Here is a 25,994-nt window from a genome sequence, read left to right on the forward strand (position 1 = left end):
AGAAATATTCTTTAGCTTTCCCAGGATACTGTTCATTTCCACCTGCCTGTATTATAAACGATTATATTTGTATACTTTTGTCTTTCCAGTAGATTTTGCACTTCTCAAAAGGTCTGAATATTCTTTTTGCAATCTCAGTGTCTGGTGCCTGACACATTCACTATAAAATGAACAATTTTTTTTTCCTTTGGCCTCCTTTAAACTAGCACATTTCCCAATAGCACATTTAAAATAACTCAGTGTTGTCATCAGAAACTTTTTAGTGATATATGATGAATAAGGCATTCTGTAATTATTCACCAGGTTGATTATGTGCTAGTAAACCCGCAAATGGATTTATGATATTTCACAGTCAAGCTTGAATTTAACCTAAAGTTGAGGAATTTGATTGTCCTCTCATGTTTTCAGTTTGTATAACACTTCTTTGATTCTGTGATCTAACTGAATGGCTTTATATAGTTCTTAAATTTCTAAGTTGTTAGGAAATCTCATGATTTTGTTGATTTATTTAGAGTAGCACATTTTTTTTTTTTTTTTTTTTTTTTTTTAATGTAGGCTTAAAGTAGAGCCCAGTGTAGGGCTTGAACTCACTACCCTGAGATCAAGACCTGAGCTGAGATCAAGAGTCAGGTGCTTAACCAACTGAGCCACCTAGGCACTCCTAGAATAGTGCTTTTCGACCTTTTTGGGTTTTAGAGCTCCTGGAAAATTTGATAAAAGCTTTAAATTTTCCCTTCACAAAACAGACATACCCACAGTTTTTAGTAAAATATAGGGAGGTTCATAAAGGACAACTCCCATCCGTCTCTACCTCACTGGGGACATTTTTGGATGCCTTAGGAATAGAGATCGTAAGTTAAGAACGCCCATGTTTGAGAGTATATAGTATTTAGCACTTCAGCATAGTACGCAAACTGTTGGTGATTGGTTGCTGTTGTTTTGGGCACTAGAAAGTGAAAATCCGGCCTTTAAGGAACTCACCGTCCTCCCTGCCTGCCATCATCTGTTAAATTATAAACTAAACTTTTCCTTCCCAACAAATTATAAGTCATATTATATTAGGCCTAAAGATAACCATCTTTTGCAGAACAATTCCTTATAGTTCAAATAGAACTTAATAGAATGGGTAGCTTTGCAAATTTTCTAAAAATGTGGCAAAAATCTGAAACAGAAGGTAATTTTTAGGAGATACACATACTCAAAACTAGCTAAAAATTTTCAGTTTTTGATGGTCCTAATTGACAAGTGACATTTTCCTGAACTCAGTTGCTCAGCCCATTTATGTGCATTTAATTATAACTGTTTTCTAAAATGTTGGTAACTGGGGTGCTTTGGTGGGTCAGACGGTTAAGCAATTGACTCTTAATCTCAGCTCAGGGGGTTTTTTTGTTTGTTTGTTTTAAAGATTTTATTTATTTGACAGAGAGATAGCAAGAGCAAGAACACAAGCAGGGGGAGTGGGAGAGGGAGAAGCAGGCTTCCCACCGAGCAGGGAGCCCGACGCAGGGCTCAATCCCAGGACCCTGGGATCATGACCTGAGCTGAAGGCAGACGCTTAATGACTGAGCTACCCAGGCGCCCCTCAGCTCAGGTCTTGATCTCAGAGTTGTGAGTTCAAGCCTCCTGTGGAGCCTACTTAAAAACAATAAATAAAAAATAAAAATTGAAGTGTTGGTAACTTTTTTGAAATGAATTTTTTCTTCGGTTCTTAAAAAAATTGAACATTATCAGAAACTCAAATAAGAAAAGTAATCACAATGAGCTATTTTTATTTTGCCTTTAGATCTTTTATATATAGTACAATTCTAATAGTGTTTAGTGTGTCCCACTTTTTTTTTTACTTCTTATTTTATAAGTGTCATCCCGTGTTATAGTTTTCACATTTCTACTTTTGATTTGACCTTATTGTATTGAATGGTTGTATCAGAATTTTGTAAACATTTCCATATAGTGCCATCATGGCTCAGTTTTACCTAGAATGACAAGCTTTTTCAGTTTGAGTCCTGCAAATCTTACATCCCAAGAAACCCCTCAGTCTCTGAACCACATAACTGGTCTTGCTTGTTCAATATTGTATCTTTCATGTCTAGCACACCTCCTAGAATGTAAGATACTCAGTAACTAATTATTAAAGGAATGAAGTTTTCACTATTATAAATAATACTGTAATGAGGACCTTTGTACATACTTATTTTTTTAATTCTTTATTTTTATGTAATTTCAGATTTACAGAAAATTTATAAGAATAGTTCAGAGAAATCCCACATCTCTTCCCTTAGATTCTCCAAATGAGAAAATCTTATGTATTTGCTTTTTCTCTCCTTTTTCTCTTTCTGTTTCCCTTTCTGTATATGTGATGTTTTTCTGAACAGTTTTAAGAGCAAGTTGTGGACATGCTACTTTATCCCTACATCACTGTGTATTTTCTAAAGAACAAGAAATTACCACATATAGCCAGAATACAGTTATCGAAAATCAGGAAATTAACATTGACTCAGTCCTAATATTTAGTAAAAATTCACATTCATATTTTCCCAGATGTGCCAATAATGTCTCTTATAGCAAAAGAAAATCTTAAATCATGCATTGCATTCAGTTACTGTGTCTCTTTAGTCTTCTTAAATTGGGGACAATATGAGTCTTGCTTTGTATTTTAGGACATTGATTTTCTGAGGAATGTAGCTATTTATTTTGTAGATGTGTTGTCTGACGTTTACTCATGATTAGATTTGGATTATGCACTTTGGGCAAGAAGACCACAGAAGTGCGTTGAGTCCTCCTTTGTGCATGATATGGACACACATGCTATTGATTAGTCCCACTACTGGTGGAATTAACTTTGATAATTTTATTAAGGTGGTATATGTCAGGGTTTTTCATTGAGTAGTTATTATTTTACTCTTCAGTAAATGGGGAATTTGAGACTATACAGATATCCTGGGTTGTTTTTTTTTTTTTCCAAACCTTTGCCCACTAGTGTCCATTGATGATTTTTGTATGGATCTATTACTATGATTCTCAAATAATTCTTTCATTTCTTCTACTTTTATTAGTTGCCTTTCAACTGTAAGGATGCACTTTTCCTTTTCCCCTATTTATCTGTCTATATTAGTATGGACTCAGACATTCTTTCTATATTTAGTAAGTTAGAATCCTACTATTACTTTTTATTTTAATGTTCAAATTGTTCTTCATTTTGCCAGTGGGAGCCCCTTGGTGGTGGCTCCTGTGCTTTTTCGACATGTCCCTTACATTCTTTGAGTGCTTCCTTATTTTTTGGCACAAGATGTTCAACCTCATCTTAAATTTTCTCTGCTCCAGGCCTGGAATCAGCCATTTCTTCAAGAATCCCTAGTTCTTTTTAGTGAGGAAAGGTATGTAGACACCAAGATCTAGATGCATTTATTGATACTGTTGTCATTGATGCTAGAACATCTCGATAGAAATATACATAATACATTAGTATGTGTGTTTGGATAGACACATGTAAATTTATTGTTATTGCATATCTATATGCATTTTTCTTTATCTTCTTTTATTTAATATCAGTGAGTTCATACTGATATCTCCAATTCCGGCCCAGCACCCTATAGTTTATTCTTTTCTACCCATACCTTTTTCCATGTTAACTCCCTTCACAGTGACAGTGAGCAACCTGGCTCCTATTATCAACAATATCGTTACTTAATTGCTCAATCCTATAGTAAAAACAAAGTGGTTTCAAAATTGCTAACCCATGCCTCTAAACAGAAAAGGTCTACCAATTTGAGTTCCATATTTGTTTAGAGTTCTTGTCTTTAACCTGAAGGCATAAAGTCCAAATTCTGTGTTCAGAAGTTGTTTGGATTAGTTATTTCTCTATCCTCTTCAGTGTAGTTACATTATTCATTTGAAATTCAGTTTGTTTTACTTGTATTCAGTATTAGTGTTCTTCCTCTCATCCTTGTGATTTTTTTTTAAATATATGAGATAATAGCGTATCATCAAACATTGGTTTCAAAAGTCAGAACTGTACAGAAAGTTCTCTTCAGAATAATGTCATTCCCTTCTGTTGTAATTCTCTTTCAATGACAACTCTAAGCTTGGAATCTCCTCAGGGCTCTGTTGAGGTGAGTAATTCTCACTTCTGTCATAGTTGTCTACTGTGCCCTGCTGGACTCAAGTTGGTTTCCCTACCACCAAATTTCAACCTGTTTCTCATTTCTGCAAGTCTGTCAAAATCTCAAGTCCTCTGGTATCTGTCCCCAGAGCTCTTACTTCCTTTTTTCTTTACCATCATTTGGAATAGGATTTTAGAAATGAAGAGGAAAAAACCATATCCTCAGTTTACCATCTTCTAAGAGAAATCTTGTCTTATTGACACAGTTGCTTTTATTTTCCAGTATTTAGCACAGTGCTTGGCACATTATAGCTCCCTGGTAAGCTTTCCTAGAATAGATATAAGAATGATCATGACTATACTACTCCAGAAAGATATGTGTTCTGATGTGTCTCAAAGACAAAAATTCAACAGCCTTTAATAATCTCAACTAAACATGCTCTGCCCCAATCTTTTTCCCCAAAACATTGTTTCATAATGAACCATATGCAACCCCATACCCATTAGCAATCCCTCCCCTTTGATTCCTCACCCTACTCCTGGCTGGTCTACTCTGTCTCTATGGATATGCTTGTTTTGGACATTTCATACAGATAGAATAATAAATTATATGGTCTTCTGTGTCTGGCTTCTTTCATTTAGTATAACATTTCCCAAGGTTTATCCATCTTGCAGAATATATCAGTACTTCATTCCTTATTTATGGTTGTATGATATTTAAAACACATTTTGTTCATCATGGACATTTGAGTTGCTTTCAGTTTTTGGCCATTTTGAATATTACTGCTGTGAGCATTTGTGTGTAGGTTTTTATGTGGACACGTTTTCAGTTCTTTTGGGTATATATTTAAGAATGGAACTGGCGCATTATGTGGCATACTGGAGTATTATGAACAACTTTATACCCAAAAAAATAAGGCAATTTAGATGAAATGGATAAATTCTGAGAAAGACACAGATTATCCAAACTCACTCAAAAAAAGAAAACTTAAATAGACTTAAAGCAAGCAAAATAAATGAACCATTAATGTAAAGCTTTTCCAAAAAGAAAAGCTTAGGCCCAGATGGCTTTAGCAGTGAATTATATCAGATACTTAAAGAGGAAATAAAGTTAATCTTCAGCTCTCTCTTCCAGAAGGTAAAGGACAGCTCGTTGTATGAAGCCCATATTACCTTGATACTAAAGCCAGACAAAGATACCACACACATACAAAAAAAATTATAGGCCCATATCCCTTATGAAGATACACACAAAAACACTCAGCAAATTTTAGCAAATTAAATCCAGTAACATACAGAAAAGATTATACATCACCACCAAGGGGGACTTATCCCAGGAATGTAAGGGTGGTTTAATAATAACTGAACATCGGGTAATGTAATACACCACAGCAATAGAAGAAAGGACCAGAACCACAGGATCATCTCAGTAGATACAGGAAAAGCATTTGACAAAATCAACACCCATTCATAATAAAAACCTAGAAAAGAAGAGAACTTCCTCACCAGATAAAGAATAAAGGGCTTCTATTAAAAACCTACAGCTAACGGCATACTTCATGGTGAAAGACTGAATGCTTTCCCCCTAAAATTGGGAACAAAGCAAGCTCTTGTAGACGAATTAACATTGTACTAGAGGTTATAGCCAGTTAAAGGGGAAAAATGAAAAACATCCAATTTGAAAGGGGAGAAGTTAAACTCCTTATTTGCATTATTCTGTATATATAAAAATCCCAAGGAATCTGCATAGCAACAAAACTACTAGGACTAATAAATGAATTTAGTGTTGTTGCAGGATACAAGGTCAACATATAAAATCAATTGCATATATACTATTAGTGAGCAGTCCAAAAATGAAATTACAAAAATAATTTTATTCACAATAGCTTCAAAAAGAATAAAGTACTCGGAAATAAATCAAACAAAAGAAGTGCAAGACTTAAACAGTGAAAACTGCAGTTTGCTAAGAGAAATTAAAGAAAGTCTGAATAAATGGAGATAGTCCATGTTCATGGTTTAGAAGACTCCGTATTTTTAAGATGACAGTATTCTCTGAATTGATCTATAGATTCAGTACAATTATAGTAAAAATTCTAGCAAATTTTTTGCAGTAATTATCATGATAAACTCATTCTAAAATATATATGGAAGGGACCCAGAATAGCCAAAACAGTTTTGAAAAAGAATGAAGGTGGAGGGCTTAGATACCCTGATTTCAGAGCATGGTGTAAAGCTAGGTGGTAAAAAGTGTGCTGCCAGCATGAGGACAGACAGTAGTTAATGGAACAGAGTCAAGAGTCCAGAAACACACCTTTAAACTTACACTCTGTTGACTTTTGACAGAGGTACCAAAGCAATTCAGTAGCAAAAAGATACTCTTCACCAAATGGTTCTGAGACAATTGGATGTTCATATTCATGAAGATGAATTTAGAGCCTTTCCTGATACCATGCACAAAACCTAGGATGGGATCAAGGGCCTAAATGTAAGAAATAAAATGTTTAGAAAACATAGAAAATCTTTATGATCTCGGGTTAGGCCAAGAGTTTGTAGATACAACACCAAACACAATCTATAGAAGAAAAAAAATGATAAATTGGAATTTATCAAAAGCAGAATCTTTTGTACTTTGGGAGACAAGAAAATGAAAAGACACCCACAGACTTGGAGAAAACATTATAAATCATATATCTGATAAAGGAACTGTGTCTAGAGCATATAAATAACTCTTACAATTAAATAGTAAAAATAGGGGCGCCTGGGTGGCTCAGTCGTTAAGCGTCTGCCTTCGGCTCAGGTCATGATCCCAGGGTCCTGAGATCGAGCCCCACATCGAGCTCCCTGCTCGGCGGAGAGCCTGCTTCTCCCTCTCCTGCTCCCCCTGCTTGTGTTTCCTCTCTCGCTGTGTCTCTCTCTCTGTCAAATAAATAAAAAATCTTAAAAAAAAAAAAATGTGATTCACTAGGGTCCCTGGGTGGCTCAGTCAGTTAGGCGTCTTTTCTGCCTTCAGCTCAGGTCATGATCCCAGCGTCCTGGGATCCAGGCCCACGTCAGGCTCCCTGCTCAGCAGGGAGTCGTCTTCTCTCTCTCCCTCTGCCTGCCACTCCTCCTGCTTGTGCGCTTGCTTGCACTCTCAAATAAATAAAACCTTACTTTATTTTATTTTTTTTAAAGATTGTATTGATTTATTTGACAGAGAGAGAGAGACAGTGAGAGAGGGAACACAAGCAGGGGGAGTGGAAGAGGGAGAAGCAGGCTTCCTGCTGAGCAGGGAGCCCAACGTGGGGCTCGATCCCAGGACCCTGGGATCATGACCTGAGCCGAAGGCAGACGCTTAACGACTGAGCCACCCAGGCGCCCCAATAAATAAAACCTTTAAAAATAAAATAAAATATGATTCACTAGCTAGGAGAATTTATTTGAAAATTGCTAGTGCTCACATGACATAGTCTATTGAAAAACACCTGGAATGTGGTTGAAGGATGACAACCAGAAAAAACACCTGGGAGTGGTTTCTGGAGTCATATCCTAACCCAGGTTTACTTTACTGCTGAGGATTACTGGGACTTTCTTTGTATATATAGGGGATTTTAAGAGAGTGACACTGAATGGTCTGTCCGAAAGCAGTGGCGGTGGAGAGTGAAAAAAAGCCTATTTTAAATAAGTCTTTGACCTCAAGATAAGGGGTCTTATGGAAATGGACAGTTTCAGAACTTTGAAAGGGAAGTAGTGCCCATAGATAAAATCAGGGTAGATAAGGTGAGAAATTAGGCAAGAAAAGATTGAAAGTACATTGAAATTTCTTAGCAATACAAGAGAAATAAGAAAAGACATTTGCCTTTCTAGATAGAACGAGAGTTCTTACAGGTGTCAAAGTGGAAGAGTGAATCTATCCAACACAGGACGCAGCACAGCATCAGGGGCTCAGAGATACAGAGTGATCCGGTAGATTTAGAACTGAAAGAATAGTGCAGCCGTGACTAATGATACCCACACAGGTGTAGTTGTACTTAGGGACAACAGCAATCAAGAGGGAATTTTATCTGTTTTTGAGAAGGGAGAAAAAGGAGTAAGTGGTCCCTTTTTGATTAGCAGTAAGAAAGATATGTTTGTGGAATTCACTTTGTGCAGCAGTATGGGGGCAGGAAGAGTGGAGTCAGTACTGAAACAGATGATGTCTGATGCTCTCCCAGCTCCATGATGTGAAAGAAACACTTCCTTAGAGTGAAAATGAGAAGAGAGTTGAATTCTAGATGTTCTTAGTATAGACCAAAATGCTCGAAAATAGATTTTAGGAAGACGAAACAATTTTTTAAGAGAGAGTCGTCTTCAGCTTAGTGATAGATTTTATCACCAAAAAAGTTATCTCTTACGTAAGGTCTTTGTTCCAATGTGTTTATGGGTTTGAAATGTTTATTTTGATTGGTCTAGTTCTTCTGTAATGTACCAAGTCTTTTATGCCTCACAGAAGTATTATACTGAAAATTTATAGATGCTTTTTGTCTTTTTGAGTTCTCTGTCCTTAGAAAATACCACTTAGGTTCTGCTTTATATGTATATATGGTTGGTGATACCCTAGAACGTAGTGAGTTTCAGTAAATTAAGTTCCAGCTGGTGCAGGCAAGCCTGCGTTTGTGTTCTCAGGCGTTGACTGAGAACTGACTGGAGAGCCGGTACCATACTGCCTTCTGTAAATAGCGTCAGAACTATGGCTCCCGGGGACAGCTGAATTCTGCTTTATGGCAGGTGCTCTGTCCTCTGCCTGCCTTATGAGTCGTTTCTACTTTGGGCAAAGACACTACATTCTTTTCGTCAGGCTTCCCTTCGTGACTCAACAGGCCTAACCTCTAGACCTGTGCTGGGCACCATGTGGCAGGCAGTAGCTACCTGTGCTTTTTAAGTACATACAACTGGGCCAGTGCAAAGTGAGATGTGCTGTTAAGTGTAAACTATACACCATTTTCAAAGACTCAGTATGAAAAAAAAATACTTTTTTGAGACTGATTGCATGTTAAAATGATAATCCTGTGGAAATAATTTAACCTATTTCTTTTTAATATTTTCAGTAGGACCACTAGAAAATTTTAAATCACGTATTTATTATGTTTCTGTTGGACAACATTGATCTCGAATATTAAATAATTCCAGTGAATGTGTTTTAGTTTTCAGCAGTGATATTTATAATGTCAATTAGTTGTTTGTAAACAAACATTTGTTGTTCTCCTTACAACAAAAAGAAGTTTAGGCATCTTGTTTTTTTTTTTTTTAAGGTCTCTGAAATAACAATTTCCTAGAGCTTCATTTCTTTTCATGCTTTTGTGAGTTTCATGATATCCTTGTCTGTTATTATTTCCATGAATAAGAAAATGTTTACAATAGGCTTTTTGAGAGCTGATTTTCATTACAGAATGGCTACTTAAATTTTTCAATGCAAGGGCATCTAGACATAGGCCCATAGTTATTTTCGTACTATTTCGTACTATTTCTGCAACTATTATTGACATGTTAACTTTAGAAAAATATGTTAACTTTTAGTTTTTCTTGCCTTCATTGTTTTGTTTTGATTTTTCTATAGAGACTACTAAAATTTCTGATTGAAAATGCTTTTCAGAAGCAAGGATTGTTTTGCTTTATGTTTCTTCCCCAGACCAGTTGTATTCCATAGTTAGAGCTTCTGTGATTCTTTTATTTTTTGAGTAGGAAACTGGAAATAGAAAACTGTGTTCTCTCTTTCTTCCCTGGCTGCTTTATTGTGCTTGCCTCTTAAAGCAGGGTTCATGGTTTGGGTTCTAAAATGTTCATTTCCATAGGATCGCTAAACTAGGTTAATAAAAGGACACATGTAGAGGTTATTGGATGGTAGATGACTTCGTCACCATTGAGTCTTAGAGTGTGGCTGAAGAAAGCCACGGTTCCGGTAGAGACACCCCCCCCCCCCCCCCCCCCCCCCCCCCCCCGCACCACCACCAAAGGTCACGTTCTCCTCTGGTTCTCCCTTCAGGCACCACAGACAGCACGTCCAGCAACACTGCCACGGTCATTTCCACGGCGCCGCCAGCTTCCTCAGCCGTCACCTCCCCCTCGCTGAGTCCCTCCCCGTCTGCCTCAGCCTCCACCTCCGAGGCATCTGGTGCCAGTGAGACCAGCACAACACAGACCACCTCCACTTTGTCCTCTCCTCTTGGGACCAGCCAGGTGATGGTGACAGCGTCAGGCTTGCAGACAGCGGCGGCCGCCGCCCTCCAAGGAGCTGCACAGCTGCCGGCGAACGCTGGTCTCGCTGCCATGGCCGCCGCCGCGGGACTGAGCCCGGGCCTGATGGCGCCCTCGCAGTTCGCAGCTGGGTAAGGAGCCTCTCGCCCTGGTCACCTGAGCAACAGCTAGGAGCCCTCCCTGGAGCTACTCGTCGGGGACACTTGACCACCCTCTTAAGTGCCCCCCTCCCCCCGAAAAAAATCTCTTTAAAGCCTTCATCCGTTTGGCACAGGGAGCTCTGTGGTAGCCCCGGGGCCTTGGTCATAGCTGGACTTAAGTCTCTTACTAGTATTTCCAGATGAAGACGCAGAGCTGATCTTCCTGAGTTGTGGGGCCAGGAAGAAAGCCCAGAATTCTCCATTTAAACTCTCTCAGCTGTCTGCTTTCTAATTCTCAGACACAGACAAGAAATAGAGTAGTTAGATCCCCAGTTTTATATTATCAAACATACAAGGATTACTTTGTAAATACATTCCTTTTGCTGGCATTCTTTTGTTTTGGAAAAGAAGAGAATGACGTAATTCAAAGAAGAGTCAGCATGATTGTGCAGGTTTTAGGTTCTGTGTGGATCATACCCTTATTTTGCTTCGTACAAGAAAGCAGTAAGAAACCTTATTCTCATAAGGAGAATAACAAATATTTCCTTATACTGCCCCAGCCGTATTTTCCTTTCTCTTGTCCTTTTGTGGGTATATTGTCAAACTCACAGATGTGCCTACATTGTAACAAAGTGACTGCTCTTTTGGACTTGCAGAGGTGCCTTACTCAGTCTCAATCCAGGGACCCTGGGCGGTGCCCTCAGCCCAGCTCTCATGAGCAACAGTACACTGGCAACTATTCAAGGTCAGTAGAATTTTTCCCCTTACTTAGCTCTTTTTTTTTCTTTCTTTTTAATGAGGGAAGTTTGCTTTGCTAGAGGTGAAGATGGTGGGGAGAGAGAGTTGAATTGATAATGCTAACTGGAGGACCAAGAAAATGTCCTTGTAAAAAAGCTTTCTACAAGCAGTATAGGTGTTCGTTTGTAAGAACAGGAAATATGCTTAGTGTGTAGTATGGTAAAAAAAAAAAAAAAAAACAGGACTCTATGCTGATACTTACCTTATGTGAATAGACTTGGAGGCAGAATTTCCCCCTGATAAATATACCTAAGTAGACATCCAAGACCCATCTCCAGGTAAACTTGACCAAGAAAAAATTGCCAGTCCCCATCCCCACCCCTAAGAGACACATATATGAGAAGGTCCCATAATGAGTTAACCTTGAAGCACATTATGCAGACTTCAGCAATACTTGTCATTGTTAGGTTCTGCCCTTTGTATATCCCCATCAGTATAGAACATATATTCTCTTGGATTGTCTCTTTTCCGAGCCCAGATGGGTCTCTTTTGTCTTTAGCATGCTATCCAGTCTAAATCCACTCATTCTATGTAGGGAAGGGTTTGCCTTGTTTGGCTTCTAAGCTTTGTGTCTAAAGATGCTATGTTATGTGATTCAGGAAGACAATTTGAGACATCACTATACTAATCAGAGAACTTTTTTTCTTAAAATTTAAATGGTTTGTACTTATATGAGAGTTCCTGGAGCCAAAAATAAGCTATTAGCCAACCTCAATTAAGCTGAGTGTTTCATGAATGATAATCTCTACAGTATACTATAGAGAAATGAGTTATAAATCTAATTGATGGTAGGGCTGTAAACCTTTTGTGATACAGGGATTTCTTTTTGGCATAAGATTTGTGATAAATCACTTTTTCTCTTGTGTGAGGGTGTACCTCTGGGCTGTAGTGAGGCTACAAAGGCAGATGCCTTCCCAGGGCACAGCTGACATTAGAACGAGTATTGTCTGGGAAGCTCTACAACTATTCCATGACAGGAAGTCTAGAATCTCAGAAAACGTCAAGCTGCACCAAGTCTCGCTGATCTGTGCTCTTTGTATGACCAGATCCGAAGTCAGAGACCTTCCCTTCAGTCCCCCTTGCTTTCTTTATATATTATGTAAGAAATTAACCACATTTTTAATGCCATTAGAAAACCCCTCAAATCTTCATGTGAAAATATGGTTATATGGGTGGGAGGAGCTTGGAGGGGTTGTCAGAGAACAGAAGAAGGTACTCAGTGAGAGTGCCTGATTATTTACAAAGTTCACCGATAGCTTCTGTGGAGCTTCGACAGACGGCGTCACGGAGAGACTCACTCAGGAGAGCAAGTCCCAACCTTAGCGAGCCCCTTGGGCTGCCTGCTGTCTTCCTCCCTCCCCTCCCCCTCCCCCCTCCCCTCCTCCCCTCCCCCCCCCCTCCTCTGTGTAAGTTGTAGGAATCAAATGTGATGCTTCAGCAAGTGACATAGTAACCACACCTTACACTTTATTTGGTAATATATAATGATTTTAGAACTGAAGCCATTTTGAAAGCTGGTTTTCATCTTGTACATCCTACTTTTTAAAAAGTGCTCAAATTTATGAATAATGCCAGTTAGTTGGCAAAAAGCTAACTGTATTTTTTTTTAATAATATTGTTTAGTAAACTGGTGGACATCAGATTTTCTTTTTAAAGATTTTATTTATTTATTTGACACAGAGAGAGAGAGAGAACAAGTAGGCAGAGAGGCAGGGAGAGGGAGAAGCAGGCTCTCCGCCGAGCAGGGAGCCTGACGCGGGACTCAATCCCAGGACCCCGGGACCATGACCTGAGCCAAAGGCAGCCGCCTAACCGGCTGAGCCACCCAGGCGCCCAAAAAGCTAACTGTATTTTAGTGTCCCAGTCACTATACCTAGTTTGCCTTTTGAATGAATGTGTAAAATCAGCAATCTTCATTAAAAACAAACTGATCGGACTTAGTAAATACTCCTGGGAGGATGAAGTTCTCTGGGAAGTTGAGGCCCCAGGATGCAGCGTGGCTTCCCCCACCTGTAGTGCTTGTGCTCGTTAACTTCATTAGAATACAGCTGTTCAGGCTCTTCCAAAATTATCAGTACACTTCAATTGGTGACAGGCGAGCGCTGGGATTAAGATAAGTCAGTTAAGGGCTGCACTTTTTCCACCTGGGTTGTAGGAAAACAGTACATTTGATGTGCTACTTGGCTTCTCTAGGATGGTTTTAACATTCTCCTTTCTGCCTGTCTGTGGGGCGTTTTGTCTGTAGCTCTTGCCTCTGGTGGCTCTCTTCCAATAACGTCACTGGATGCAACTGGGAACCTGGTCTTTGCCAATGCAGGAGGAGCCCCCAACATCGTGACTGCCCCCCTGTTCCTGAACCCTCAGAACCTCTCTCTGCTCACCAGCAACCCAGTGAGCTTGGTCTCTGCCGCTGCGGCCTCCGCAGGGAACTCTGGACCTGTAGCCAGCCTTCACGCCACCTCCACCTCCGCTGAGTCCATCCAGAACTCTCTCTTCACAGTGGCCTCTGCCAGTGGGGCCGCCTCCACCACCACCACCGCCTCCAAGGCACAGTGAGCTGGGCTGCACGGGGCTGCCACTGGCCTTTTCCACTCGCGGCATGATCGGGCTGCCAGCCAGGCTGAGACTGAAAAATGTGATTGGCTTCCTCTTGCCATGTTTCAACAGCAGGGGAAAGAAGGGAGAGAAGGAAAAGAACACATACCAGAAAAAAAAAAGGATGGAGACAGGACAACATTTGCCTAATTTTGTAATAAAACACTGTCTTTTCAGGATTGCTTCATGGAATGGAAAACTTTCAAACCAAAAATTAAAAAAAAAAAAAAAAAAGCAGAAACAAAAAGTCAAAAACAAACAAACAAAAAAAGAAGTGAAAGGACTACTTATCATTTCCAGCAGTCATGATGACAAGTTAAGGTGGGTTACCAATTCCAATATAGGAAGGAGATTTCTTGTTTGTCTAAATTTCTTTTTTTCTTAAAAAAAAATCATTTTTATGGGTCTGTTGTACAGGCCATTAAGTCATAACAAGGTGTTTATAATCGTATCAATTGTGTTGGGGGTTCCTTTCTTAACTGGTACAATTTAGGCAGGCCTGTATTACTGTATCTCTGTTATTATTGTTGTTGTTATTGTTTTTTTATATATATATATATATATATATATATATATAGTTTGGACATGTTTATCTCTTGCTCCTGGATCCTATTTCAGTGAGCTCCCACACTGTGGGGAGGGAGGGTTTGGGGGTAAGGGGAGACTTAACGTTCTTAACTGCGGGGAATGTTCTTGCTGGTTTCCTTATCCTTGATGACTCTTACAGAGGTGCTAGAAAATTATTTTCTTTTGCCACTTATGCAAGAGGCTTGGTGCAGAAGCTGAAGGCAGTGTGTGCAAACACTCCCACCCCACACACGCCCCCTCCCCCCATCAGGTGGTGCCTTTGGAGCACTTTTGTGTAGGAAGGAATTCCTGCTGAACTGTAGCTCTCACCCCAGATCATTGAATGACCCTGAGGCCCAGACCCTGCGGTGCCCCGGTGCTGCCTCTGCGACTTCCCATGGGGACGGCCGTGCGCGCGGCAGGGCAGGATCTGGGCCCGAAGAGCAAAAGACTACTGCAGACACCTGACTTGGTGGTTCTCCTGATTTCTTATCTCCTGAAAAATGCTCCTACTGTTGGTGTGTTTGTTTGTTTGTTTCCATTTTGTGGAAGTTTTTCATCCAAACTTCCTTTCATTTACTTGGCAAAGAGCGAATTGACTTACGGAAATTGGGAAACTCCGCCCTTCTTTTGTTTTCTGAAGGAACTCCACTAGACTATTGCCATCGATTCTGTATTCCCAAAGAGGTGTGATGAGAAGAGTCTGAGGCTACCACCTTTTCCTCTGGCCACAGGCTTCCTTTTCACTGGACGGCGCGTAAACTCCTCTAACCCTGAGACGCTCCTTGCTTCCCTGACTGGAGAATGCACTTACTAGCTGGGCATGGGGTCTTGAGAAAACCTTTGAAGGACTTTGAGCAGGAACTTTGCACACACCTCAAGTGTCTCCTTGGTTTGTTAGTGATGCTCCAGCTAGGTAGGTCACAATGGCAATACCCGTCTCGCTATACAATGTAGAAAGTGATTAGCTTCTGGAATTGTTTTCAGGGTGTTTCTAGACTATGTAAATGAGCCCATGGAAAGGAAGAGTTTATGGAAGTAGATGAAGAGGAAGGAGGGTAACTTGGAAATTCAGTTCCCCTTTCTGTCAGCATAGTATGATTACAATATCTGTACCAGAACATTTCCCAGAAGACTGGATCTCTGCAGTGTGGCTCATCTGAGCTCCCCTTCGTCTTGGAGGTCAAGGTTCCCATTTGGTGTCTGTGGGTGCTTGCTTTTGTCTCTGGAGGCCCAAGACTGCACTTGCCCCCCCCCCCTCCTTTCGAGCTGGGGTCTGAGAGAGGGTGTACAGGTCATTTTCATTCTGATTGCTCTGCTTGTGTCCTGGAAGGGAGCTGGGAATCTGTATTTGTCTCTTCACAGTGTTGGGAAAGGCAGTGATACAGACACAGTGTGTATGTTTCTTTGTGATCATCCAGGTGGGAGACAGGCACCTTCATATTAAAAGGCCAGAAACATTTTTAGTCCCTTTGTTAGTTTTTCTTTGTTGCTTCTGTCTTCCTGTTTTATTTCACGTTGTATTTAATTATCAACCTAAATTTCCTCTTCTCACCGTTCACCTTCTCTAAAATCCCTCCAAAATCAGTGAACTGCAAGCAGGGAAACTAACAAATGTCCATCCACCTTTTTTATGTGTGGTGTGTTTTTTTTATGTTGTTGTTGTTGTTGTTGTTTTAACTAAGCTTGAACCAAAGTCAATTTTTAGCAAGCTGCTGTACTAATGGACTAGTTTATAACGTGCATTTCAGACACATTGAGGAGATAGATGCTACTGACAATTTCTTTTTTTCATTTGTCTTTATTAATTTTATATAAAAGTTGCTGCTTGTTTTAATCGTTTATGTTGGTAAATTGTAATATCCTCTGGGCGGACATTACCTTGATTTTAACTAGTTTATGTAGTTGGGTGTGTAAATAGAATGGTAGTGTCAGTTACGAGTTTCTCTCCTCTCCATATGGCTATTTCTCTAATGTAGTTAAGTTTAATCTTTTATCCTGACTTGACATCTCTAACTTTAGTGTGTGCAAATGGTTTTAGGGCCATCAGTAATACTCTGGCTGCCCATTGGAACGAGTCCCTCCCCTGGGAGTGGTAAGTTAGGAGGAAGGATTCAGGGAGGGAAATGCTGAGACCCACCATCCTGGATTAGAGGTTATAGCATTAATTTCCCAAAATTGCTACCAAAGGAAGTATAGAGTCCTCAGGGACTCAAACCCAGTGGATCAAAAGGAAGGGCAAGGAAAGGCTGTGCTTGTTGGTTTGTTTTCCTGTGTGGTTCAGAAGATGCTCCCTCTCCCAAATCAGATTCACCGACGGAATTCAATATTTTAAAAGATATTAAGCTTTAAATGTCAGTATGATGGTCTTCTATTCCCTGCCCTGTCTGTATTCTCTAGTCAATCTGGGATAAGGGGATTCTGCCTTTTTGTGTGTGTGGATCACTTTATGAGGATAAACCTTAAACCAGCATAAAAATATGTGTTTAAAAGAAATAAATCCTTAGACAAAGGTAACTTTTAAAAATTTTTCTCATTTTTTTCTTATTTAAAGACAAACTGTAAAATGAAAGGTACATTTGTACATGTACACATGAAACACTAAAACACTTTGCTGATGGGTGTTTAGCTTAAAATCACCTCCCCATCACCACCCCTAGATAGTCTGCTGATCCTACTGCTTCATGACCCAACTTTTAGTCCTTTTTTTACTTTATATTTTTTTATCATCTCAAGAAATGCTTTTTGAATTGAGTGAGTTTCCTAAGCTGAGGTGCTCAGACTTAACTTTTAACCCCCTTATATGGGAGAGTCTAGAAATTAAGGGGGCCATTTGATCAAAAAGTGGTGTTTGGTAGAGTTTCTGCGTTTCTAAGCGGATGGGCCACATAGGTCATCATAATTCATTGTACATTCTTTTCCCCCCCCAATGATTATGCAAATTTTATTTCATCCCCCTGAATTTGGTGAATACATATTAAACCAAAGACTAATTCTGAATGCATTTATGGTGATACTATATTTGCCCATGGTAATGGGCCCTCCCTAGGGAGTGGTGAATGTAATTGAATTCTGCTTATCACAAGCAGTGCAGTTTGGTCATGAACTTTATTTTATACCCTGTGTGAATCTGAAGGACAGAGCAGAAAGACCTAGAAAAGGGCTTCTCATAGGAACAGTAGTAATTGTTCCTAATTTAAGAAATAAGTTGAGTGCTATATTAGTTTAAATGTTTCTGAAATTATATAGGCAGCTTTTTAGAATTAAAAAAAATGTTCATCTCCATTACCTGACACAGTACATACTTCCTTTTATTTATTTGATAAAGACCAATACCATCCCAATTTACTCATCTTATTACTTAAGAAACGGAACCAAAGGAATCCCACTTTCATTTTGTGTAGGACCATACCTATCTGTACTTCATGGTGGCATTATTAGAAATTAACAATCCTTTTTTTTGTTTTAAAGGGAAAATAAGGTTATAATTAAAAGATTTTTAGTGAGATTATCATGCCATTTTGTTCTACATAATTCATTCATTGTTGGGGGAAAAAAGCACAATTATACCTCTTTTTTATATTATTTTGTCTGTTCTCTCTCGTGTAAATGGGAAGGTGGGGGAAACCTAGTCTAGATTATCCAGAAGCACAGACATTGCTTGGCGCAATATTTAAGGTCAGTCCAGTCTTTAACGTTAAATTTTCTATTTAAATTGCTGGGAAAGCTGGGTACATTTGCAGATACAGGAAATCATTGCAGATTTTTAAAGTTCTAACCCTCGAGAGTAAATATTGCAATTAGTGTATAACAAACACTTGGCTTACAGAGGAAACTCTTTGAAGTTCACAGTCTAAAGTTGTTCCCGTCCCTTGTCATCCTCACAAAACTTTCTTCGCCAAGAAAAAAAATAAATCCGTTGAGAGAGGAAGAAAAGGGAGGAGGGCTGGTGGGGAGAAGTCCCCAGCACCAGGGCTGGCGGTGACCTGGACGGTGAGGTGCACCCCTCAGCCTCCTGCTGGCAGTACACTTGGGGCTCAGACCCCTAAGGGGCACCCCACACGTCAGTCCGCAGCTTGGTAACCTCAGTTAAAGAAGAGCCACAATGATTCAGTATGAGATTTTGGCCAAATACTTTCTCATTAAATCAGCATTTAAATCGATGAATTTAAAGTTTATTTATTCCTCAAACCATGATTATTGGAGCTGAAAATGTTAAGAGACCATCAGTGCTAACGGAGAAAATGACCAAAGTCCTGAAATTTAAAGTGATTCCAATGGACAAGAATTGATGGATGACTTTGATCATCACCATTGTGAGTGCATTTGTGTGTGTGTGTGTGTGTGTGAGAGAGAGAGAGAGAGAGAGAAGCCTGTCATGTGTGACATGTTCACGTAGTCATAGCCCTGGCCATTTTGAAGTCATTTTCCATCTTAAAACATATTTGACGACGACACTATAAAATGGTAAATCTTTCTTAGCATTTACCTTCATTTTTGAGAAGGAAAAAGAATCTTTTGCCATTCTTTAAGAAAAATGACTTAAGATCCGCTATTGTGTAGGTTTGCATCATGGCGGACACAGCAAATGTGAGCCTGGACAGGAATAGGATAACCAGACTGCTTTTATCATTTAAGAGCTCATACTAATCCTCTTCTGCCTCGGTCTTTTCTTAATCCAAAGAGATTAAATGGGACACCCCTGAGATTTCCAGGAAGATCTTTGAAAGGATTTCATTAGGAGGGCAGGGAAATAGGTTTTTTCTCAGATTTGTCCAGTTTACACCCAGATTTCCATATGGTTTTTAAGCTGTTGCTTTCTTTGGATCGTCCTTATCCGTGAAGCACTTAGTTCCTTGTTGTGGCTTTTCTACTCTTGGCTCTTTCTAAAAGCAGTAACTTGGGTGAATCTTACTTTGATTCTGTGACCTGGAGCTCCTTTCCCTCTTCCTTCTTTTCCTTTTCCTTTTGAATGGTGATACCTTAATCTGTGAGGGTAATGCTGGTGGGTAACAGCTAGCTTCTGGCACCTTCATAAAATACCTCAGTATAGCTTAGCATTGTTGCAGACCTGGTTTTAATCTGAAAACCAAATAAATAAAAAGAAGAAAACTTTATAAATAGTGGAAATAATCCTAGCTGTAGCATTTAGTTGAACTGATGTTTATTATGATTGATAAACATGATCGATGCTGTATGTATTTGGGATCCTGTTTATAGGTTACAATTTATAGGGTTAGGGAGGGTTGGGGTGGGGAGAGGAGAAGTTGATTATGTTAGAAGGAAAATGTTGCTCATGTGTGTTTGTTTTTCCTTATATCTGTCTTGCCAAAGGAAACTTAATTATCCCTGGGATGGGTTTGGGATTCATTGGCCTCTCTGTGGTTAGACCTGCATTGCAGTGTGTGGTGGTGGCTTGCAGGTCACACATGGGTTGTCCTGGAGGTTCAGGGTCCCCTGAGACATTTACATCCCTTCCTGTGGTCGCCCTTGCCCCCAGACCCTGCCATCCTCTCCTAAGGATTCATTACCTCTTTATGTAGCAAGAGCTTAGGCAAAGGATGAATGTGTGGACATCTGGGTGTGTGGTTGAGAGATAGAGGCAGAAGTAGACATGCGCCATTTAATTTGGAGAGGAAAGATGAGTGCATGATGCATCTTAATCGAGGGAAATTAAAGTAAAACAGTTTCTTTTTGTCACCCTCTGTCATGCTATTGAATGTTGTGCTTGTAGCCCAACATTTTAAAACCCTACTTCCTTTTTTCATACCAAGGCTAATTCTGTGTAGACCAAAAAATGCAAACAGAAGTAAAACCAAACCAAGCAGTTGAAAGCCAACCTGCTTGCTTCACACGTGTGCTAAGGTGTGACCTTTAGGGACTGGTAGGTTGCTGAGATTGAGGAGAGTGTTGTTCTTGGTGGGAATGTGAATGAGAAATGATGCCGGTGTAGGAGAAATTGAAGAGCCCTTTCTGCCCAGACAGACTGTCTTGGCTCCCCATGTTCAGATAAAGACTATATCTCCAAAAAGGTTATTTTTTAAATAAACCATCTATCTCACAGAACTTGAGTGGGATTTGGTTTGGATACCAAAGACACTGCTATGTCACTGTTTATTCTTAGGTTTTCAAAATAGGCAGAGAGAATAGGAGTTAAAGGCTGAAATTTGGAAAAAGCTGTACCTATGTCTCTTTCCTTTTCCTCTCCCCTTTCTCTCCTCCCTTACCCCCTTTTTGAAGGAAGTCTTGTTGGTTATCCTGGCTTTGGAAAAGAGATTGATTTAGTTTCACTCTGCTGGCTCTGTAAAGAAGGATAGAGTTGCTCAGCGCGGCCGTGATGTTCTTAGAATTGCTGGCAAACTGGGAGGAGGGCAAAAGATGGGGGGTAGAATTTTTTTCTTCATTTCCCTTTATCTAACACTTATAAATAGAACCAGTACAGCTTGTTTGAGTTCAGATGATACCTAGACGTGCTATCTCTGTTCTGTCACTTGTAAGGGATAAGCATTTTCAAGAGCAGGATTACATGGAAAACCAAAAGACTTTCCTTTACTCTCCCTTGGAGCTGTATCTTTCCAAAATGGTTTTATACATGAGTTCTAGGGAGTTCAGAAGTTTGTTGTATTGGTGGGACACAGAAAGATGGGTCATTTATTGCTCTCTTGATACTCTGTCAAGAAATGATCAGATTACAGAACTTCATGAAAGCTTTACTAATAATCTAATTATTCTGACGTTACGTAAAAGTGGTATTAATCTTGTGTGACTTTTCAGAGCGCTAGATAGGTTTGTAAGTAGGTGATAGGGATAGTGAAGATAAGAGCACTCACAGACGTTACGGAAAACAAGGTGTGCGTGAGGGAACACCACTTGGAGTGTGGAAGTGAGCCTCCCCAGGCTGGGGAGGGAAGGTGTCCCTGCATCTGCCCGCTCTGCACAGGGCTTTGTCACCTGGCACCACCTTCTGGTTCAAACCCAGGACACTGTCAGCAAGTTCAGACCCCAGAAGTAATTGACTGTAAAAAAAAAATTGAGGTCTGCTGCAAAGTTCCCCCGTGTCTTCTCAGTTTACTGGTTCATCCTTGTTTTAAGTCAGCCACAACCTTACGAAAGCAGCTTTTCAGGCTTCTTTCCTAACCTGGCAGCAGCACTGAGCTCCAACATTAGACCCCGAAGTCCGCAGGCGGGCAGCCGGAGAGAGTGCTGTGTGAAAACAGGGCACATCCAGACACTTCTTTTCACATTGGAATCTCCTTCGAGTGAAATAGTGAGAAAGGACAGAGCCCAGTAGGGGAAAGGTGCTTCCCCCGAGCCCTGCCAGGGTCTTGGAGACTGACCGTACAGCAGGAAAGGAGATGCACTGTCAGAGGCTAACGTGCAGGCGGTTCTGTCAGGAAAGGCCGTGTTGCAGGGGCGTGGGGGGCCGCGTCTCTGGCTCCGGGCTTGCCCAGGTCTGCAGGAGGAGGCCCGGACTTCCCTAACAGTTGAGTGGACTGATCCCAGCCTGGGTGTATTGGAAACCGCCAGCGGGGGGGGGGGGGGGGGGGGGGGGGGGGGGGGGGGGGGGGGCGGGCCGGGGGGGGCCGGAAGGAGCAGAAGACTTGGTGGTCATACTACAGGTTGGTTCTCTGCAGCATCCATGGTGGGCTGCCCCTGAGGCAGAGGCAGAGGCACGGGGGACTTCTTCCAGCTCCTCGCCTCTGCCTGAGGGAGCGCATGTGCAGTACTCAGTCCCCAGGAGGGGGGGGGTCTCCCTCTCCCAAGGGAACAAAGGTCGCCTCCCGCATGGGACCGTAGTTCCGGGTCCTTCCTCTCTGGTAGTGGCTAAGGCTAGGTGAGCAGGTGTGGGGCTGCGGCCCACCTCAAGTCCCGCAGCTGTCATATACCTCATTTCGAACTCATGATTGAGTAACTTGCTTTAACTTCGCTAAAGCCTACAGAGTTGCCAGGTCTGCCCTCCCTCTAAGTAATGTTGAACTCTGGCCTATAGCATCACGGGACCTGTAGCCTAGGGTGGGACCTCCTCCAGCCTCTGAATGTCGCTGCTGAAAAGCTACTGCAAACCGAGGGCAAATTGCAATCTTCTATTTCTTTTTGTTGCAAGGGGTCTTCACAGGTCTCTTAACATCGGCTTTCCCCGTCACCCTGCCTTCAGGGGCTGGCCCTCTCTCCACGCCCCCACCCCGCCCCACAGGTCAGATTTCCCTGGTGGGGTGGAGGCCGTCCCCTTCCTCTCCGAGGCCTCAGGGTTCTGCTTATTTTCAGGACTTTGGGTGGAAGGGAAAAAGACACCAAAGGCTCCTTTAAGCTGACTGCTGCATACACATTTCACTTTTTTTCCTTTGACATGACCAAAAAAAAAAAAAAAATCCAAATATTTAAGTTTTTATTGTTATTAATATTATTATTATTTGACAATCTTGTATCCAGTGGGCTCTCTAGAAGCTGCATCCCCAGCCCTTTCACCTTTTCTTTGAATGTAGTTCCCAACCTTCGATTCCCACCCCCAATGTTGAAAGAAAGCTTTGCCAGGTCTTAATACTGCTGCTATAAGCCAGGGGAGGGTGGTTTCTTTGTTTTGTTTTGTTTTGTTTTTTAAATTTCCAGCCAAAACCAAAGATTCCTTGATGATTGTATAAACTCAAAACAAACAAAAAAACCAAAGAAAAGGGAAGTCTTCAGCATCAATCCAGTCTGTGGCGTCCTGGCATTTAGAGGAGTGAGGCTAGGGGTGGGGGTGGGGCCTCTGACCCACGGGAAGGGCAGGGGGCTCTTTTTTCCATGTTTTGGGGTTCGCAGAGGTGCATCCTCAGTAGCTTTGGCTCTGGCCAACTTGTGAATGTGCCGTGGAACAAATTGGCATTTCAGATTTTCCAGTAGACAAAATGCCGTCACCGTGCTTATCTACCGGACAGCAAACCACGGTACCGCGGGGGCTTAGCACAGGGACTGGGGGGCTGGGGGCTGCCGCTGGACCGCTGGACCCACAGAGTGGGGGGAAGTTGAAGACACTGGTGCAGGCCTGGCTGCTCTGCTGGGTGCTTGGACCTCTGGGGTCATGACAGTGAGTACACGCCAAGGTGCCCTTCTGAGCCTTTTCTCTTTTCCTTGACTGGAACTGCTTGGAAGTGGCTGCCCTGTTTGTGAGAAAACATGTAGAAGGGTTACCACGCTTTTCATTTCTCCTTGCTGTAGTTCGTTTCCTTTGGCAGCACCACTGTGCAACTATGCATTGTATCTCACAACCTTTGTGCTAGGTAGATGCCTGTGACTTTTTAACTTGGGGGTGGGGGTGGGGGGATTGCAAATGAAGGAACTTTTTACATGGATCTTTTTAATCTCAGTTGATTGGGGGAGGGGGGTATTTGGTTCTAGGGTCATACAAGCTCTATCCCAAAGCAAAATCCAAATGTTAATAATATTAGCCTGATGCAGATACCAAAGATGATTTCTTTCCTGCAGAACCTTAGACTTGTGTATTAAGTACGATTACCCAGCACTTGCATTAGTCTAACCTCAGTAATTCCAAAGCTTAGATGTATATTTTGGTATATTTCTGGGATATTAAAAAAAAAATGTCGTTTAACTTCTTGTTTGTTTCAGTGTAATGCTCTTAAAGTCATAGCATGAAAATAACTGAACTGTCCTATTCTTAGTAGTTTGAAATAATAGTATTTTTGTATGTTTTGGGTGTGTCTATGTATGTATTAACATAACAGTTTTCACTGCCTAGGTGTTCATAATAAAAAAGAAAATGAAAAAGTTCTGAGTGTACATAATATTCAGTAATAAACTTCCACCAGGTTCAATTTGGATTGCATATTTGCTGATTACTGTTCCCAACGAGGATTTTGTTTTGTTTTAAAGAGACAGTGATCTTGTTTTCCTAAAGACTTTTCTCTCTCTCTCTCTCTCTCTCTGTCTTTAAATATCTTAACTCCTCCTCCCCCTCTTTTTCTTTTCTTCCTTTTTTTTTTTTAAATATTGATTCAGGGGTGTTTTTCCACTGTTGTCAAGGGAGAGTCATAAGGGGTATTGGCCCCTTGGCCTCCTGAAACTTTTTGTTTTATGTACTTAAGTTTAAAATGTGAGTTTGAGTTCTCTTTTGTGGAAACTTAAGATGTGGTGTAAATGATTCTTTCCAAAATCGTCCAGCAGCTTTAACGAGGCAGTGACAGTTTCTAAGTAGTTGGTTGGGCGTCCTTTTACGTTTCTCCTTAGATCACTTTGCAGTCTGGGTGGCTGTTGTATAGCCTGCCCCAGAGCGCCTGCTTAGCCATTTCCCCTCTGATAGGGGTGTTTTATAAGAATCTGCTGATAACTTGGAGTTTGGGGGACCTTGTTATCTGGTCCCCTGGGAAACACACGTTTTCTTGATTTCAAAAACCCAAAACACAAGCAACTTTACATTTTGGGGAATTAGCTGATGTGCCTCCCAGAGGCCTGAGGGAGGCGGTGGGGAATATGAGCGGTGCTGTCTCTTTAAAAGTGCCCTTTATATGATTCCCCCTCCTGGGGCCTCCTGCAGGGGCTGTAGGCTTGGGAGATTGGGTAGGTGACAGTGAATCAGAACGAAATGGTAGATTTTGTGTAGATGCATTTGTCTGCTGTAATTTTTATATATATATTAAACTTACTGTAACTGTACAGTTCGTTTCTGTTGTAAAACATCATTAAACCATTTTCCAAGTGTTTTCACATTGTTGGAGTTTCCTTGAAATTGTTGTGTTGGTGTTCTGGATGCTTCCCGCACAGGGGGTCACGGAAGCCTTCCAGTTTGTCTTTTCCAGCAGGAGCTCCCAGGAGCCCCAGGCCCCCTGATCATCTCGGTTCCTAGCCCACGCCCACCCTGGGTCCTACGGTGCGTTTCCTCCTGTGCCTCTGGGGGGCGCTGTGACTAGCACACCTCTCCCTCCCCAGACCCTCAGGGCTTAGGGGGGGCCCTGATTCAAGTAGCAGTAGTCTCCTTCACACCCCCTGGGCTTTGTGTGACCAGACACACGGGCCCTTGACTAGTCCTGCAAGAGAACTCTCCAGAGCTCCCATTTCACTTGAGTCTTTGAAGGCAGACCTGGCATTGAACTTGACTTTTCCACATTTACTGTTTACGCTCCTGTGCCCCTCCAGCCTTCCCTGCCACATCCTGAACACCCACTCTCTGGAGTTCTCTGAAAGAGACTAGTCCTGGACTTGGTGTCTGGTTCTCCTGTCGGAGAGAACACATCTTGGCTTAGCTTAGCTCCCTACGGCTTAGACTAGTTCACATTTCATGTCATAATGCAACCTGTTGTCTGAACATTTGAATCTTAAAGTGAATTCTCCACAGAGAGCAAACTTCAGCTTGTTGAAGAGCTTTCGGAGGCATTCCTGTCTTAACTGCGCTGAACCTGTGCCCCGCAAAGGAGGAGACAGCTGTTGTCTCCAAGGCGCTGGCCGTCCCCTACAGGGCCCAGAGTGGGAAGGCAATACCGGCTCTTCTCTCCCCTGCTCCTGCCTCCAAGAGCTCCTCCTCCATTACCATCCACCCCTTCTTGTATTTATAGCTTGTGTGTAAGTTTGGGGGCTTATTTTTAATAGAAATC

The 25,994-nt window shown here is 41.3% G+C and overlaps 1 protein-coding gene across 12 annotated transcripts in view; it reads left to right on the top strand.

The window, feature by feature from the left end:
* The window catches only part of POU2F1 (POU class 2 homeobox 1), a 173,401-nt gene extending 148,291 nt beyond the window's left edge, over positions 1–25,110 (top strand). For all 12 annotated transcript variants that reach the window (XM_025877836.2, XM_073899954.1, XM_073899959.1 and 9 more), the window contains 3 exons: positions 10,101–10,443; positions 11,109–11,197; positions 13,496–25,110. In XM_025877836.2, coding sequence (XP_025733621.1) covers positions 10,101–10,443; positions 11,109–11,197; positions 13,496–13,806 — 743 coding nt within the window. In that variant the 3' untranslated portion in view covers positions 13,807–25,110. The remainder of the gene's footprint in view (positions 1–10,100; positions 10,444–11,108; positions 11,198–13,495) is intronic.
* The last annotated feature ends 884 nt before the right edge of the window (positions 25,111–25,994 follow it).

This window comes from Callorhinus ursinus, unplaced genomic scaffold (genome assembly GCF_003265705.2).
Source record: "Callorhinus ursinus isolate GAN/ISIS: 27379988/994484 unplaced genomic scaffold, GSC_fseal_2.0 scaffold13, whole genome shotgun sequence".
In the NCBI taxonomy this organism is placed as follows: domain Eukaryota; kingdom Metazoa; phylum Chordata; class Mammalia; order Carnivora; family Otariidae; genus Callorhinus; species Callorhinus ursinus.